The sequence below is a fragment of the Anas platyrhynchos genome, chromosome 1 (genome assembly GCF_047663525.1).
Source record: "Anas platyrhynchos isolate ZD024472 breed Pekin duck chromosome 1, IASCAAS_PekinDuck_T2T, whole genome shotgun sequence".
In the NCBI taxonomy this organism is placed as follows: domain Eukaryota; kingdom Metazoa; phylum Chordata; class Aves; order Anseriformes; family Anatidae; genus Anas; species Anas platyrhynchos.
In genome coordinates, this window is record NC_092587.1 from 91532760 (window position 1) to 91551035 (window position 18276).

General features: G+C 36.7%; 1 protein-coding gene across 6 annotated transcripts in view; it reads right to left on the reverse strand.

Moving 5' to 3' along the window:
- Positions 1 to 18276, reverse strand: part of CBLB (Cbl proto-oncogene B) — a 139608-nt gene that overhangs the window by 54129 nt on the left and 67203 nt on the right. For 5 of the 6 annotated variants that reach the window (XM_027449519.3, XM_027449518.3, XM_038183052.2 and 2 more), the window contains 2 exons: positions 15002 to 15148; positions 3676 to 3832 (listed from right to left, as the gene is read on the reverse strand). In XM_027449519.3, the coding sequence (XP_027305320.1) occupies positions 3676 to 3832; positions 15002 to 15148 (304 nt within the window). Of the gene's footprint in view, positions 1 to 3675; positions 3833 to 15001; positions 15149 to 16262; positions 16282 to 18276 lie in introns of those variants that run through there. The other variant, XM_072024037.1, reaches the window with a different exon arrangement.

Below are 18276 nucleotides of genomic sequence, written 5' to 3' on the forward strand. Positions count from 1 at the left end.
CCCAGTGCTGAACCCTGGGGAATGCCACTGGTGAACATCAAGGATAAATATTAGATAAAGATTTTGAAGACCTCGAATTTACATGATCTCCTGTTTGTAGCCACACAAACTATTAAGGACAATGTTTAGTGAGAAAATGCAGAGTATGGCTTTGGAATGGTTTAATCAAAACCCAACTAAGCCTATTCTCAGTGGTTCTGAGGCACTCCCATAGGTAATGATAAGTACCACTAAGACATGAAGCCTAGTAAAAACACTTATTGGAGATGTTATTCTTTTTCTTATTCTCTACTGATTGTTTTCTTCAGTTACCATAAAGATATTAGAATGAGAAAACAAAACAAACATCAACAGCAACTCTATTGACCTGAGTAACAAATGCTTCAGAAAACTTGGTGATACATGCCTGATACGCTATTACTTAAAAGAACACGAAACATTTCTTTACTGTGAAAGAAGAATGATTTTTAAGGAGTGGGTTAATACAAACATATTAAGAGTTCATAGGCATCATAGGAAATACAAGAAACTGCCTCTCAATGGTTTAGAGTATTTCTGGTTTTAATGTATTTCTCAAAATATCAGGGCAAGAGAAGTTAAGCTACAGAAGAGAAGAAACTTGTGTTCTTGTGTGCCCTGAAAATTCCTTTCAAAGGGACATCTAAAGGCTAGCAATGTAGAGATGAAATGCTTTTTTAAGTGATGCACTTGAGCAAAATATTGTAACAGTAAAATCATATTGTAATTATGATACACTCCCTAGGCAAATCCTAACCGTTATTTAAGCACGTATGAAGACTTATTTCAGAATGCATGCCTCTTCAAATCAGATACATGGAATGGAACAGTAAGGTTTTAGCACAAAGGCCATAAGAAACCGCAAATATGAAAATTTGTACAAAACAAAGGAAAAAAAAAGCTATCATAGATGCAACACCACATCTTACCAGGTACTCTCTACATTTTCACTGAAGATGGATGTGAGGAGGCTAAATCACATGAAAAATGTTTGTTACCCTAACTAAAGAAAAAAGGGAGCTGACTTTTGCCATACCAACGCCGATACTTCCTCACAAAAACACAACAATCTTCCTATTTTGTGGGATTAAGTCAAAAATGATGATCAAACATTCAGTACTCTGAAGATTTTTTGGACTGTGGTAATGTGTGCAATATGGTGTACGCTATATGGTTCACAGTGTACGGTAACAATATATTATTTCTATATAATTATTCCTATATAATAAGTATTAAAAAAATACATACAAATTCCTTGGTTGATTACAACCATCAAGCTTTTAAGCAGTTATTATCTTCTTCTAATGCTTGGACTTTCTACAGAGCATCCCATTACTGCTATATGAAGATGACATGACAGTAGGACTGAAAATCAAAGGGCAAGAACTTGAATGTATTGAAAAATTGGAAAATCTAAAATGGAAAAGGTTGGTACACTTGTTCTCCTAGAGAAGTATTTTTGCATAAAAGGTCAACTTCATTGAACATGTTAACAGTGATGGAATGAAAATCCTTTTCTTCAAAGCATCCAAATATACTGCCATGCTAACTTCTCTCTGGTCAGAGAAACAGCACTGAGAGTTGTGCATGCATACAAGGGAGAGGCAGGGGGAGCAGCTTCACTTTTACAGGATCTCCACAGAAAGTAGACTTGCTTTCTTCTGTGAATAAGCATCATTGTAAATGTAGCTTTTCTGTAACAACCCACAGTTGGCAAAACAGTATTTTGATTACTTCAACAATTGGGATTTTCTCTCCGTGGGTGTATGCACACACAGTTACGGAAGCAGTTTAAAAACTCAAGAAGTAAAATGTAACCTCTGGGAGAGATTCTCAGACCAAGTTCAGTGCAAGTTCACTTGAATACTTACACAACTATTGCACAAGATGGTAATCAGTTTGGCAAAAATTTTCTGCTTCTTTGTTAAATTTAAAGTTAATCCTAACCAGTTTTCTTTACTTACTTATATCAGTACTGCTGATCCCCTTTTCCTAGGGCCAGGCATGGTAACAAATGAAAAGAGCAAAGAAGCTAAGCAATGCCAATTCATTGGTTTGCAAATCAAAGAAAAAAATCTCATTTGAGACTTCTGTCCTGAAGTTTAAAGCAATCTACAGGACTCCATAAAGGGCCAGAAAAAAACGTTACTTCTCAGATCACTCACTTGTTTAATCTTTTACTTGATTTAAAAAAAAAAAAAAAAAAAAAAAAAAAGTGGTTGTTTGCTTTATCTGTGAGCAGAATGAGAGAAGGAATCAAACCCTATAGAAAAGAACCTTGAATAAATGCATTTCATAGTAATATAATGTTGAAGCCAATAGGCCTCTGATATTTTGCAGTGAAGTCTTGAGACCAAGATCTGGTCTTGACTAATCTGAAAATCTGAACAGATTGCCAAATAATGAATAAAAGGGAGAAACTTTGACAGAATAGAAATGGACCCAAGACAGCAATGTTCAGGCAGGAATGTTTGATCATATCTGCACACAAAAAGCAAAGCTTAGGGGGATTTTGCTGAACAGCAACACCAGGGAACCTCCCAAGTTTTATTCAAAGCACTATAACCTGCGTGACTTTGTTTTTAAAAGTGACCAAAACATGTGGTTAAATTAGAAAGATTATTTACACCTTAACATTTTCAACTCTGATACAGTTCTGACTCAGAGCAGAGAAGAGATGATCAAAACCAAAACTCTAAACTGAAACCGTTAATCACCTTCTACCAGATCTTAATATCAACTTTGTAATAGCCCCCTTTCCCAGAAGAACAAACCCAATGAAGCTAAACAGATCATCACAAAACAGCATGGAAAATCGAACAAACATACGGCCATGGCTTTGATGTAATATTGGTAATTTGAACATACCTCCAACAAGGTAAAGAACAATATGCCAGTTTAGCATTGTAGGGGGGTTAAAAACACATAAACAAACAATTAAATATTTGGATACTTCACAGATTACTATAAACAAAGTAAAAATCCAAAGTGACAAATTCAGAATCAATGCATTTAATACAGATGCAAACCAGCAAAGCCTTCTATATTGACTCAAATACTCAAAGAATGTCCCCCTTAAAGTATGTTCTGTAGAAACGGCACAAGGTTAACAGAGGCATGTAATATTTCTCTGAAATAAGCTTGATGTATGTTGTTATCTACTGACAATAATACAATCAATGCTATTCCCACAGATAGTTCCTGATTATACATAAACAGTAGAACATTATTAATGGCAAAAATTTGTCCATTTTAAAAAAAGAAAAAGAATTAGGCCTACACTTCACCAAAAAAAAAAAAACAAAAACTCATGCAACTTTCTTGATATGTTTGTAGAAACAATTCACCTGAGTATATGTAGCTACAGAAGTACAAAGAAATAAACACATATTATTTAGATAAGTACCTGAAGGTCTACATTTGTAGAAATGCACTTAAGAATAGTGCAACATATGTAAACAGCAAACACAAATATATTGTGATCATATGTATGTGCAGGAATGAAGAAGGTGCTGCTGGATATCTTTTCCAGGTGTCAGTTTTGGGACATCAGCATCCACGTCCAAAAACATTCAAATTCCTGACCCCTAGGTACTAGTGACTCAGGTCACTAAGGTTCCTGAAGTCATACAAATATTTAAAATTGTCAAATCTTACCTGAAATAATCTAGTGAAGATATCAAACTCAAAAATTGAAATGTAGTCATTGCAGGTCAAGTCAATAGTAGATTTAAGAGCCATTGCTTCCAAACCAGAGCTTATCTGATGAACTTCATGAAGGCACTGCCTGAAAACTTTCCATGGCACTATAGTTCTGTGAGGGGGGAAGTAATAAATTTAATAAAATCCCATATTTAATACCTTATTTAGACAACAGAGATTGACTTTTGAAGTAGTGGTGCATTCATTCGGTTTCTCAACAGACAGAATCAAGTTATCTGAAAGGAGCCTAAGGAAATGAAAGAATGGTTTATCTTCCCTTAAACACAGTGGAACAAAGAGACACTTTATTTTGCAATGATAAATATTCAAGCTTCCTTAGGACAATAGAAAGAACTCTGTGGAAAATGAAATATTCTACCAAGCAGGTACAGTAACCAACCTTGCACTGTCTCAAAGTTAATGTAAAGGACCACCTCTGTGCTTGGTAAAGAACTCCCTTCTTCACAGCCTCTCTTCTCAGAATGATAAGCATCAATTTAGTATCTACTGCAATAACATTTTTTAAAACTTAGGCGCACTGGCCAAGTAACCTTCTTATAACAAACATCCAGATACCACCACCACTGGGCCAAAGTTTGTTACAGCCTGTAATAGTTATATAAATATTAAAGATATCTTCTCAGATCTTCACCTGCACAATGGGGAGTATATTCAGAGTAGTGAATGTGGGAAAGTGTGGGGAATCAGGATAGAGAATAAAATTATCTTCCTTAATACAAAGCCACAATCTGTCAAACTCAGTTTCCATTTGCATAGATAATGCAGTTTAGTTATTTTGCCAACCAGGTGCTTTTATTTGGAATCTGACATGAGGCTGATCATTTGAAAGTTCTCTATTTTATCACTCTCGAATCTATGAGAAACTTTTCACTAGTAGCAATTCTTTTTCTCATGTCATTGGGATCAAACCCAAATTTTGAAAAACCACAACACCTTCTCTTGTAAAGGTTCTGCCTCACACTGAGGACAAATGATACGGTATTCAAACATATGTCAACTAACCAATATATAACCATTAATCAATATATAACTATTTTCAGGACTTAAGTTCTCACACATTCCTAGGAATATTTTTAATGACTGCTAAATGTCAAAAGAAGACAAGAGACACAGGCCTCACATACTCATCAACATTATCTTGCAGTTTTTATTAGTTTACATTGCCTTATTTTTATATGGGTCAAAATACTTTATTGCAGCTTTTCTATTTCCTTATGTGGGAATGCATATTACTTGGTACTACAATATTGCGCAGAAAAAGACCAACTGTTATTAAGTTGGTCCTGTATAATACATATTTTAGAATCAAACCATATTAAAACAAATAGCAATTTGAAGTACAACACCAAAGACATGCTCCTGTATTTCTACCACACCAAGCATTCATTGTATTTGTAAATGTTATTTGGAGGCTTACATTAAGAAAGTCATAAACTGCAAAGTTTAATAGATCTCAGCAGATACTTTCATCTGTGTACGAAAAACAGGAAACCACAAAGAGCTGAAGAGAGACACCACATCAGATGCCATTTAAGAAAGAATGCACATCAAATTTTGATTATGGTAAAGAGAGAATGAAATGTTGCACTAAGTTCAGAGAAAAAAATTGGAAAACTTAAGTGCTTCTGTGGTGTTAAAAGTTGCCTTCGTTCAAGTGCCTATTGTTTATTTAGTTCCTGTAACTGTGGCTCTGAAGTATCTTCTGAATCTCTCTGTAAACCACCTGAACAATAAATACTAAGATCACACTGAAATGGGGTCAGAGTTAATTAATCCCTAAATAAAAAATATCCGATAATCTAACAGGAAAGACTTTAGCCATTAGAATTTAACCTTAAGAACTGCTTTTGCATGCCTCGTCTGAGACAAATTCATGAAAACATGTTAATTAGATTTGATCAATAAGTAGAATCTTTCACTATCTCTTCATTAGCCTGTAGCCCCAGACCCTACCAGCAATGAAGAAAATACACAGAAGTCTTCAGAAGCATAGTTTTTTAGAGTTCTGCTTTGGCTAAGATAGCAAACGTTGGAAATGAGTTATTAGCTAATGAAATAACATTTAAAGTTATTTTGTGGGATTTCTCCAAGAAAAAGTGTCAAAAAATGAGGTGTCCCATTCGTAAAATTGAATATGATCTGTAGAACTGTTTTCTGCTGAACTTTATGGAACAGGTCTTATCTCCTGCTTTGTTAAATAAATGGTGAGAACTGGTTGTCAAAACACGTTAATCCCTATTTCTCAGCAGCTACTTTTATACAGCCCTCATCCCTAAATACTTTGAGAAAGCACCAGCCAGGGATCATTTCTCCCCGTGTCTCTCTTCAGTTTATATATACAAACTGCTGTGCTCTTTTCTGATCTCGCAGACAGCACTCGCATGCTCCTATAAGGGTGTTACTGAACCTTCACAAGGTTCAGGATTCTGCAACATCCTCATACACTTCTCAAGAACTGAAACCAGGTGACCTTTTAGGCACACTGCAAAACACCCTCTGACAGAGAACTAGGAGAGGGTTCACTCAGAATGCTTCCCACAGCGATGAAGGAGTGAAAGAGTCTTTTGTACATGTTGTGTTTTTGTTTGAATGAACATTTCACTGCTGCTATTTTCTTGTGTTTTAGGGAATGTACAGCCTTTGAAAGGCACCTTTTCATTATTTAAATCTAGAGTTATTTTAATTGTTTAGGGAGGGAGTGGAGGGTAGCAGGAGCAGCAGGAGAGGGAAGAAAATGGGACCAATCAAATCAAAGTTTGAGACTGGAACCATCCGAGTTAGGAGAACACTTAGAAAGTTGTTTAAATATAGAGATTTTTTACCAAAAAAATGCCCTTACAAAAAGAAAAAAAAAAAAAAAAAACACAAAAAAACATGATGAGATACTGCCTGCAGCATTCAACTCCTGAATCACAGAAAGTATCTGCTGCAAATATTTTCAATTATTTTTGTCCTTGTAATATTTTTTGTACCATGCTGTAACGATACCCTGCACTAGAGGCTGGCAGGTATTCTGCAAAATGCCCGATGCTATTAGGCTGACCTGTGGACACTCATCTAGGAAGAGAAGAGGTAGTCAGCTCTGCTACAGCTCTTCAGAAAGATCTGATACGACAGCCCTGTAACATTAGTTCTCTATAGAATTAGGTTGAGTAAGTGCACTCAGTATTTCATGTATTTAGTTGTAATTACATAAGCCACCACTTGTAGTAGAATGCACACAACTGCAGCTGAGTGATTGCACTTGACTCAGTTTTTGATGTCTAAGGTTAATGCATCAATTTAAAGAAAGAATATACAAAATAAAAGAAATAATCCTTTTTTTTTTTCTTTTTTTTCTGAAAAGACTTCCTGCACACATCTAATCTTTCTTAAATCAACCAAGCTATCTGTATCCTGGCGTTCACCTTGGGGTTGCCTTCTTATTTAAGCATCTTGTCAAAAAAAAAAAAAAAAAAAAAAAAAAAAAAAAAGACAAAAGCCATTTCCTCTACAAGCCTCTCAAAACACTGAAATACTAAATAAAAATTCTCCACTTTTTTTCTCCAATAGTAAAATTAGTAAACATATTTAAAGAATAACAATTAATTCACAAATGCTCTGAACAAAGTACAAACCTTATAAAAAATGCTTTCATATAGGATGGCATCTATTTATTGTTATTGACACAAGTCAAAAGAGCAGTGTCAGTCAAAATTCTCAAAATACAGTATCTTAAACATCAACCACACAACTTCCACATGCCTAAAGGAGAAGGATTAGAGTCCAGGACGTAATTTTCAAGCAATTTAGCAGAGGAATTTAGGTCCTCCTTTCCCTCCTGTCCTGACCATGTGTAGATGGGAATTTTTTTAAAACTCCTTGAAAGTAACTGCATTATTAAAAAGCAAAAGACATTAAAATAAACCTGAAGAGGAAGTAAATATTTTCTGAGAGTTTTCAGAGTACAGTTTTTCAGTAGAACTACAGAAATGCAGCTATTCTGGAATGACAAGTGACACTGCATCCATCTGAACTACAACAGACCACAGGTATGTCTAGGAAGGTAAACATGTACCTGTGTAACTTACAGTGAACATTTCTGTCTCCAAGAGACTCTCTCAAACGTTGCCAGAAAACATAATGTGAAAAGGGCATTACTGTATTCACAGCAAACTCAAAAATATTCAAGTAAATACTGACCTAGATAGAAACAACATTCCTAGCACATCTGCAGTGAGCAATGTGGAGTTTAGTTTACCATCACTGAACAGAGCATTTTCTTATGTTGCTTCAGTTTTAAGTGAGAGGCCACATATTTTCATTGCTTCTGAGCTGCAGAGCAAACAACTGACACACTTGAGAAGTTCAGTCCTAAGGGAAAAAAGGAATTCCACCATATCATGCCAGTACATTCGTTAGATAGTGACATCATGCGGAACAAATATAGACAGTTCTAGCGTGAGAGAGAAGGTAAAAGGGAGAAAATGAGCCTTAGGAAATAGGGAATATACACCACTTAAAATATCCGCTTCCAAAGCCACGTAACTGGACATTGCTTGTGAGACAGCAGGTTAGTACTTCCTTAAGGGACACAGGAAGTCTGCATTTCCTAACGAGTCCCTAAAGAGATAAACATATCTATGTATTTCCAATTCTGATCTCCAACCACAATCCAAAGCTCTTGCAAGCTTATTCAGTTTAAAATATTGCCTTTCCTGCCTATCCACGAAGAATCTGTTCTCCTGTCTCATAATCTTGTGCATCAACGATTGTAACTTTCCTTTTCTATCCTTTGTACATGCAATTTTACCTTATTCTCAGCCATCCGGAATAGCTGTGAAAACTGCTGTCCTTTTCTGCTTAGTTAATCATATCTTGCATCTTTCCACTGACTAGCTCTTCTCTGTAATATTATCTATCTTGTTCAAACCTGCTGATATATATGTACGAAAAAGATTTAGGGAGATGTGTCTCTCTAGCCCTTTGGTTACGATACGTTCTGCCTCTGGCTCATTTTTTTTAAACAAGGGTACCAACAACAAGCATACTTGTATTTCCCATGTTGCTGATTAGCCGAGGAAAGAACTGTCCTTTAAAAGCTCCATTCCCTGCTTATTTCCTTCTCTTTATGGTTTTTTTTTTTTTTTCTGTTGCCAAAACACCTATCTTTATGGTGATAAAGGCTATGGCACTGAGATCAATGCCTCTTCCTCTTTCTTTTCTCTGTATCTTTTGCTTTCTCCTTACACTTGAGATCATATTCAGATTAGAAGCTCTCTAGGCCAAGACCACCTCCTTCAGTCCATATTTTTACGGTGTTCAGGCAACTGGGTGGCTCTTGGGCACTATCAGCAGCATAAACAGGAAACCAAGTAATAAATTAAGGGGATCAACAGGGTGTTAAAACCAAGCTTATCTGAGGTCTCATTTTCTGACAGCCGAATGTTTTCAAGTCTTGCATTGTGATCCACGCCTGTTTTACTGCTTCTCTGAACCCAAGCCACAGAGGCTATGTCAGCTCTACCCTGAGCCAAACAGCACTGACCACAGCAGAACCACAACCACTCAAAATTCTAGAGTATCAATCCGAAATACCCTGTTTAACTGCTACTGAGAGATCAATAGCCACATTTTCCCCTAAATTCCAATGAAAACAAAAAAAAATGTTTGAGGCCTAAACTGGAAAGAAGAAGAAACAAAAAATATATATAATATTGGAGCTTTAAAATATTAATGTGTTTGACCCTAGCAGTGAAATAATTTCCATTCCCTTGGAAACTAAGGGGGGGAGGGAGTAGTGATTGTTGTCAGTGTATCTGACCACAATAACAAAAATGTTTCCAGTTTTTTTAAGGTTTCATAATGAAGTATAAAACATTAGAAGATAAAATAAGTGGTAGAATTTTGGAAAAATTAAAATCTAAGAACATTGACATTTTGATGCTGATTCATTCTGCAACATGAAGACAGCCACAAATCACAAATTTCAATAGTTAACAAAGCCCTGCATGACTTCACCATAGCTTACAAATTCAGGGGCTGGAAAGATCTGTTAGGTCATCTCACCCACTCTCCTTCTCAGTTCAGGATTGCTCCCAGTGGTATTTTGCACGTTTTTACTCAGAACAGAAAATAAGTAAAAGCTGTAAGGTGCTATTAAAATGAGTGAGGAACTGGGGAAAATTAACATCAAGGACTATACAGTGATAAAATGCAGATAATGAAGAAGCAATCGGATTATGTTTTATATGCATATTTACAACCCACTGGGGATTACTAAAATATCTGTAAACGAATGTAACTGCTGATTACATACCTTCCAATTTCACAGCACCATTTGCCATTGCTGTTCAGCTACATATTTAACTATCGTTTGCCTCAGCACAACTATAATGGTAAACCCCAGATAGAGATTCATTCCACTAAAACCACTTGCTCCAGTAACTGCATTCCAGTAACCAGTACAAAATTAGCTCGCACCTTCTTAGTCTGACCACTTTCCTGCTTTTGACACTACCAAGCCCCTTCTTGGTATGGAACTTAACCTCAAATCTTGACCTTGGCTTTGGTGTAAAATTTATCCCTTAGTTCTTTTTCAGACAGTCCTTGTATTCTCTTTAAGAGCCTGTCTTCTTCCTCATAGCCAATGAGCTACGTAGGCTCTTGGCCACTCTGGTCCTTCAGCCTTTGGAAAGTTCTTGCTCATTTCTGGCTTTTGTTTTCACAAAGCTAATCCAAAATTCTCTCTATTCCTTTGTATCCCTGACAGCTTTTCTGTCAGCTTCCTTGACAAAATCCATACACCAGGACTCTCCTGGGCCTTCTATTTGGACACAGTTGATCTCACCCCCTACTTTGGATACATACTTTGCCCTTACAGAGAAACCAATTCTTCCATTTCTTCCCTCATCATGCTGCTGAAAACCATTTTCTCCCTCCATCCACATTACCAAAATCTCATAATCTCCCATCTTGGTTTACCAGTCAGACCCCCCCCCCCCCCCCTCAAAAAAAAAAAACATCTAACCCTTATTAGTACTTTCAGACCCTTTCTAAATGTCTTATCACTTTTGAGGTTTCCCTTTCTCCTCTGAACATAGAATCATTAAGGTTGGAAAAGACTTCCAAGATCACCTGGTACAACCATCCACCTACCACTAACAAACCATGTCCCTAAGCACCAGGTCCAACCTTTCCTTAAACACCCTCAGGGATGGTGATGCCACCACCTCCCCTGGGCAACCCATTCCAATGCCTGAGTGCTCTTTCTGAGCAGAAATGTCTCCTCATTTCTAACCTGAACCTCCCCTGGCACAACTTGAGGCCATTCCCTCTAGTCCTATCACTAGTTACCTCTGAGAAGAGGCAGACTCCCAGCTCCCCACGCTTTCCTTTCAGGTAGTTGCAGAGAGCAATAAGATCTCCTCTGAGCCTCCTCTTCTCCAGACCAAACAACCCCAGTGCCCTCAGCCACTCCTCACAGAACTTTTGCTCCAGGCCCTTCACCATCTTCGTAGCCCTGCTCTGGACACACTCCAGGGCCTTGATGTCCTTCTTGTAGTGAGGGGCCCAAAGCTGAACACAGCACTCGAGGTGTGACCTCACCAGAGCAGAGTACAGGGGGATGATCACCTCCCTGCTCCTGCTGGCTAGCTATGCAATACTGGAAAACCTCACTCTATTTAACATTTTATTTCTTTTGCACTTGGCCTATGTAAGGGCTGATGATTTCCACTATCAAGTTATCTGCATCTCTCATGAGTACCATAACATTCTCTAGCTACTGACATTATCTATAAGTTTTGTAATAGTGAATCAGAAATGCAAAAGTTGAAGAGGGATTTGAAAGCCAAGAATTTGTGAAGTTATGTCAGCATACTGTTCTGATGGAGCCATTCAATTCCTTTGCTGAGATCTACTTGTTTTTTTCTACAGAAAAGTCAAAGAGCAGCTACATTTGTGATCACCAGAGACTTTCAATATGCCTAGCTATTTATTCTGCTAATGAGTTGAAAGTCATGTGAACATACACCTGACTTGTTTTAAACACTAAAACAATGACTGTATTCTATGATACTTATTAAAAGCAAGCTGAATAAACTTGAGTTACAGCAGCAAAATTTTGCAGCAAGCGTCCAGACAGACAAATGTAACAAAGCTAAAAAAAACTTAAGTTCCTCATTCATTGGGGGAGAGTGGTGAAAGAAATCAGATACAGAAAAAACTCTTTAACTACAAATTGGGCTCTCTGAGACTGCATCTTTTGGATTTTATTCCTCAGCAAATTAAAGCACGTTGCTTTTTCTTTTACTACAGTTTATCCATCAGAAGTCAAGATCCGGTGAAACTTCTTATTCGTGCTCTATTCTTGAGCAGAATTCCTTACTGACCTCAAAATAATGGCTGCTGTTTTGCAAACAGGTGAGGAGCCCAGGCTTGCCCTGTAAAATAGAGATGCATCCAGGGAACATGTAATAGAGTTCCTCCCAGCACGTCGGCAGTTGCAGTATATAACTCACCAGACCTGGAGGTTTAACAAGACCCTAGGGGCCTACCCTTAGGTGGTCAGGTTAAAAACAGATTTTATCATTTGTTTGCAACACCCTAAATCTTGATGTAGGCTTTACTTTTAGGGAAGTGATACTAGCCTATTTGCAAACTAATTTGTCATAACAGGCCCATTGTAAAAGATGTTGCTAAAAGGCATACCTGCCATATATTTCTAAACGGATTAGAAGACAATTAATGTTTAAAAAGCTTCAGGCATTTTGTGTAATGAAGAGATTAAACGTAATGCCAAAAAAAACCCACACCTTTTCTCATCTGTTTATTTGTCATACATGCTGTTACATGCTTTACAGTTACTTAAGCACAATTAACTAAACCTGAGATAATGCCAAGGCTGCCAAGCATATATCAACTCCTCACTGCTTAGAAGACAGGTAAATAAAACAACTTCAATTTATTAGAAACCGTTGTTATTTACCTAGTCTGAAAGAGCAGCACTTGACACAGCAGAACTCAAAAAACTTCTAGGCTATACTAGGTGACCAGGTTATGTATATAATTAACTGTACATCCTAAAATTACCTTGATTCCTGGGCATTTTTGGTGCATGGATGCTTTAACACACATACAGACACACACTATAAAAGTACACACAAAAGGTGTAGGGTAAGGGAGATGGGAACAGTAAGAGGATTAGTACTGAGAATTCACATTTAAAGTTGCCTTTTATGAAGAAATTTAGATAAGCGAGAAAAACTGAAGTGTAAAAATAGGCACAGCAAGAGCTCTTGGGGCTCTGAAAAGGATTAGAAAGAAACACTCCAGGAACTGAGTCAGAAAAGAGTCAAGCATGAACAGACAGGCAAAGGTAGAGCTCATTGTTAGATAGACCGATGAAGTCGAAAAATCCTTCTTACCAACCTTGTTCTGATAATTTATTTATATGTCACAGTATCCTACTGTCTGACACCTCAGGTACCTGTCTATTGTACCAGTTTCCAAAGGAAACTAGCAGGACCACAAACTTGAAGAGAAGCGCTTGAATCTCACATAGAAAGTACAAGATAGCAGAGAAATACAAAGAGGAACGTAACAGTGAATAGGGAAGACGATGAAGCTGGTTAAGATCAGACAGCTGATAGCTAGAAACAGCAGCTTGCTGTTAAGATAAGATGTGTAAATCCAGAAGATAGAAATTGAACTTGTGATCAAGACAGCAGGGAAAGGTCATTCAAGGACAGAGCCCTACAGGAAACGAGGACCATGAGGAAATGTAGATTCTGAGAGCTGCAAAGAAATGGGAAGAAAGAGAGGAAGAGAAAACCAAGACACTGAGAATAGATAATCACGATCAAGTCATTTTTTTGAACTACTTTTTTCCACTTATTGATAGATACTTGATTTGATCTTCTAAAGATCAAAATACGTAACAATTTTGAGGATAATCTGAAAATTGACATGGGCAAGACAAAACATGGATTCCTTCCCTTTAACAAAAATAAGATTGATACAGTGACTTGATCACATTGGAATATTATCTACACGGGCAAGAAATTTGTTAGAAAACTGAAGCTATCAGAATACGCTATTAAACCTAAAAGCTGGAAACTAGCAGTAGGTGTGTTTAAACTAGCAAAAAAAAAAAAAAAAAAAAAAAAAAGGAAAGAAAAAAGGAAATGAAACTGTTGTAAATTCACACTGAAACATTACTTCACAGAAGTGCCAACCTACTATGCTCGTATTCTATATAAAGAATGAAAGGCTAAATTTAAAGAGCTGCTTTTGCTCAAAGCATAACAGATGGTTACGGATCCACAATTGGAGAAATTGTTCTGTGATTTGCTATGGCATACATCATGCAAGATATCAGACTTGACAACCATAGTGATGTCTCTATTATACTGTAAAATGTACAAATCTCTTGCCCCTCCCCTTTTTTGTCACAGTTATACTAATAAACACTCTGTATAAGAAAGTGATCAAGCTATACACCTTCTATTCACCTATACCTTAAAATAAATTGTTCCCTAGAAAGAAACAAAACAAGACAAACTTATAACTGTTTTATTTTATATTTTCAACATTAGATTTACTATAAGGATTTAGCCAGATATCTACAAGTTAAGTTTAACATTCATTTTATGACCAATTCTTGAACACTAAGTTTATCCAAAAACTATTTTTGATGAAACCTTCCACCATATCTCCACTATTTTACCTCTTTCTGTAACAGAATTTGGACAGAAGAAAACATTAATCACCTGTGACTGTAAGTAGTAGAGATGCAGAAATCACTTCATTTGCTTTAGTGAATATTGTATTTAGAATGTAAAAGAAGAGATAAAACATACACTGTACGTGCAACCAATATCAAACGCCTAATTCAGACTTGAGATTTATCAACTGTAGAATACATATAATACGAAATAACATGATTTGCCATGTACCTCATGAAACAATGTACTTACTCTCTTCACCCTAGAATGAAACCTATAAACTTTATGCAATCTAGTCCAATTTATGATTGTAAATACCACTGACAGAACTGCCTGTGCATTTTTATTAATCTTTTGAGTGAATTACAGCATTGCAACAAAGTTGCTAACAACAAATCCAACAATTTCAGATAATTTAAAGACTTGGACAAGAAAAAACATTTAAAAGAGGTCCACCCACATACTTAAACATTATCTGAATTTTTGAAAATATCATTCATTTTAATGCTAATGACTAGAAACAATTAAGAATTCTGCAAAATGTTAGTACTTACTTGTCTCCAAAGAATTTTCTCCAGAAATCTGCAGCATCTGCTTTGGTGATACGAAAATTATCACCCTGGAATTGGCCATTTGGAAAAATAGCCTTGATTTCTGCTAGCATGTGGCTGAAGATGAGGGACAGCTTTGTTAGATTTCTCCTGTAAATATAATAAGGAAAAAAAATAATCAAATCCTTAAACTTGAATAGGTCTTCCAGAATCTCATATATTCTGCATATTTATGTAATAATTACTGCCTGACACAAGAAAAACGTTGTACTTTCAACTGAAAAGACATCATACAAATACAAATTAGTAGCTTGTGTTTGCATGCACTTCTGAGTACATAGTTATCACAGGCCTCTATGGATACGAAGAACAAAAGAAAAACCTTTAAAATATATTTTTATATGTGAGATCAAACCTATTTCAGTCCAGGTTTCTAAGAATATAAGCACATCAGAGGACTGGGTTTACTCTCCTTTCCTATGGCAATTTTACTCTTTTTATTCTTTCCAGCTTTTCCTTACTGGAGCCACTTCCTATTCTCCTTTTACATGCCTTTTCTTTAGTTAAAGCTTGCTTTCAATTACCACTAGCATTAGAAATAAAATCGAACTTTTTATTTTTATTTTTGCTATCAGTTCACTTCCATAAGCTTTTCCTGCTTAGTTCATCAAAAAATATTTGTTTGCATAGAAAACCCATTTAATATAGTAAAAAGAACATTGTATCTTTAAACGCAGATGAATCTTTTCTGTGGAAAAACCTTGGAAGATGGTGGAAAGAGGACATGGAAGAAGGAAAGGTGAAGCAATCTTTATAAAAGTTTCCTTCTAGAGATTTCTTAGACCTTCCTGGCAGCAGCAAAGGGGCATTTTCCTACCTGATATATACAACAGACACCACCACCCAGGAGACCAGTTTCAGATTAAGAATTTTTATTCTTATGATCTCAGGTACTACCTCACAGTGCTTTAAAAAGTTTAATAGTAAAATAATGCTTATCAATCACATAATGTGAAATTGCTTATATACAATATTTTAAATAAATTCAAAATTATTCATAAGTCTCTAGCCATTTTAAAAGATTAAGATTCAACTGATGTATTGTTACACACACACATACCAAACATCTTCCAGAATATGTAGAACAGAGTTTTCATGCTCAAAATCATTAAGCTAGTATAATGGATATCCTGCAATCTTCCTAAAAGAACTCATCTTAATACTGAAGTAGTAATTATTTCAGCTAAATTTGTGTACAACTCACAATAGAGATTCCTGTGGAAGCTGTGTTGCAAATTTTAATACAGGTTTTGCTACCAGAAAAGCAATGATAAAACCAATTATTTTGAAAATATAAGCAATTAAAAAAAAAAAAAAAAAGAGTTTGATGAATACACTCTCCCTCCTCACAAGATTCAGAATGATTGTAGGACTAATTCTTTCAGTCCTTTAATTCCTCCAGTAAAATCAGATGTCTGTAATTACGATGCCCAACTGTTCCTTATTTTCTGGATTTGTTCCTTGCTATCCCCCTTCCTGTTTCCTTTGTACTTTAATTACCCACACATGTTCCTTATTATTTTGCTCCTCAGAAGTCAAGCCTGATGCACAGAAAAAGCAACAGCTATTTTAATGTGGCTTCATCAGCTTGCCCTAGACCCTAGATCAGGCAAAAACCCTTTCTGTACTCAGGACAGATGAGCACATGATTTGGCACAAGTTTTCACAGAGCTCTCCCTTGGCTGGTATGCAATATGTCTATGTTGTCTACATTTCCAGTTTACTGTGCTGCAGGGGTGCTTTTCAGGTACGAATCTGCATAGTTAGCTATTACAAAACTTGCTGGATTTGTGAGGCTTCAGCCTTGTAGCAAGCTACAGGATGAAGTCACATACAGGTTCCACCTGGGATACCTTCCCCACACTGCCTCCAGAAGGCACTTCCTTGCCTGGAGGAGGGTGTGTGTGCACCTACGAAACATACCTGCATAGTACATAACCAAACCCACAACTGGCAGCAACTCGCCAGCAAATGCACTGCACAGACATGCTGGGGTTGTATCTGAACAGCAAACTCTGTTTGCACAACGCCAGTCACACAGAACATCAACAAACTTCTGTTTCGTGATTCAAGTTGGTAAAAAAAAAAAAAAAAAAAAAAAAAGGAACGTCAAGAGAAAATTATCTTGGTTTGTGTTTGTATCAACAAGAAAAAATGTTTTAATGTCAAACTAAGATATCTTTCTTTCATCTGACTGCAAAGCTGAAACTTGACAACAACTAGAACCTTATCTGTGCTTGGACATACACCATAGCACGTATAAATAGCAAATTCTTGATCATTTGTATATATGATGGCAGTTTCTTCCTTAATTTTGATTCTTGATGTACCTGATGATTAACTCAAGTTCTTCTAATATCAAATAATCACAAACTGCTGTCTTAACTTTTCACTTAACTGTTTTTCTTCAGAATTGTAAAGCATGTGCTGCTGCACCATTTTTGCTTGTTTATGTTTACATAGCACCAGCTCTCAGTAACTTACTGAGACAGGCAAAGCTCGGTGATTTTCAAAAATTATACAAGGTGCAGAGATGAGACCATCAGGAAGGGCCACTGATTCTCCCTACCTGTGCATTTCTCTCTTCTGACAATGTTTATCCATTCAGGCACAGGTACTCCTTGTGCCCTGTGGAGGGCTTTCCCAGGGCATCTCAGGAAGCACATACATCTCTAACCACTTGCCTGCTTCTGAAGCTCCATCCTTTAAGTGACTCCTTTTTCTCCCCCCCATGTAAAGACGGATCAGTATCAAAAAATCTCCAGCTTATTTCCCATGCATAAGACAAGGTATGCAAGTTCTATATATATATGGAAAACAACAACTCAACTCATCAGTTCTGGCATCTCAGTGAGCAATCCTAACAGAAGCCAAAGAAATGGTCAATGTGAGCCACCTATTTTGGGTCTCTGACACCACAAGACTAAAGAAACCAATCCTGATCAGCTCAGTTGGCATCTCTGACCCTAACACAGGATTTTCTTCTCACACAGTGGACTGTTGCAGTAGCAGAGGGATGATGAGAACACAACCTCATATTGGCAGTCATGTGGCACAGAATAGCTCTGATGATTCATGCTCTGGAATGACCCTTTTGACTCATTAGATTCTAGCAGGGGAGAAGCATCTTAAGGGATCTTATTGGAGCAATACCTCGGGGAAAAAAAAAATCAATTTTATAGAGAAACAATAGGTTTAACGCCTAAGCAGCCAGCCCT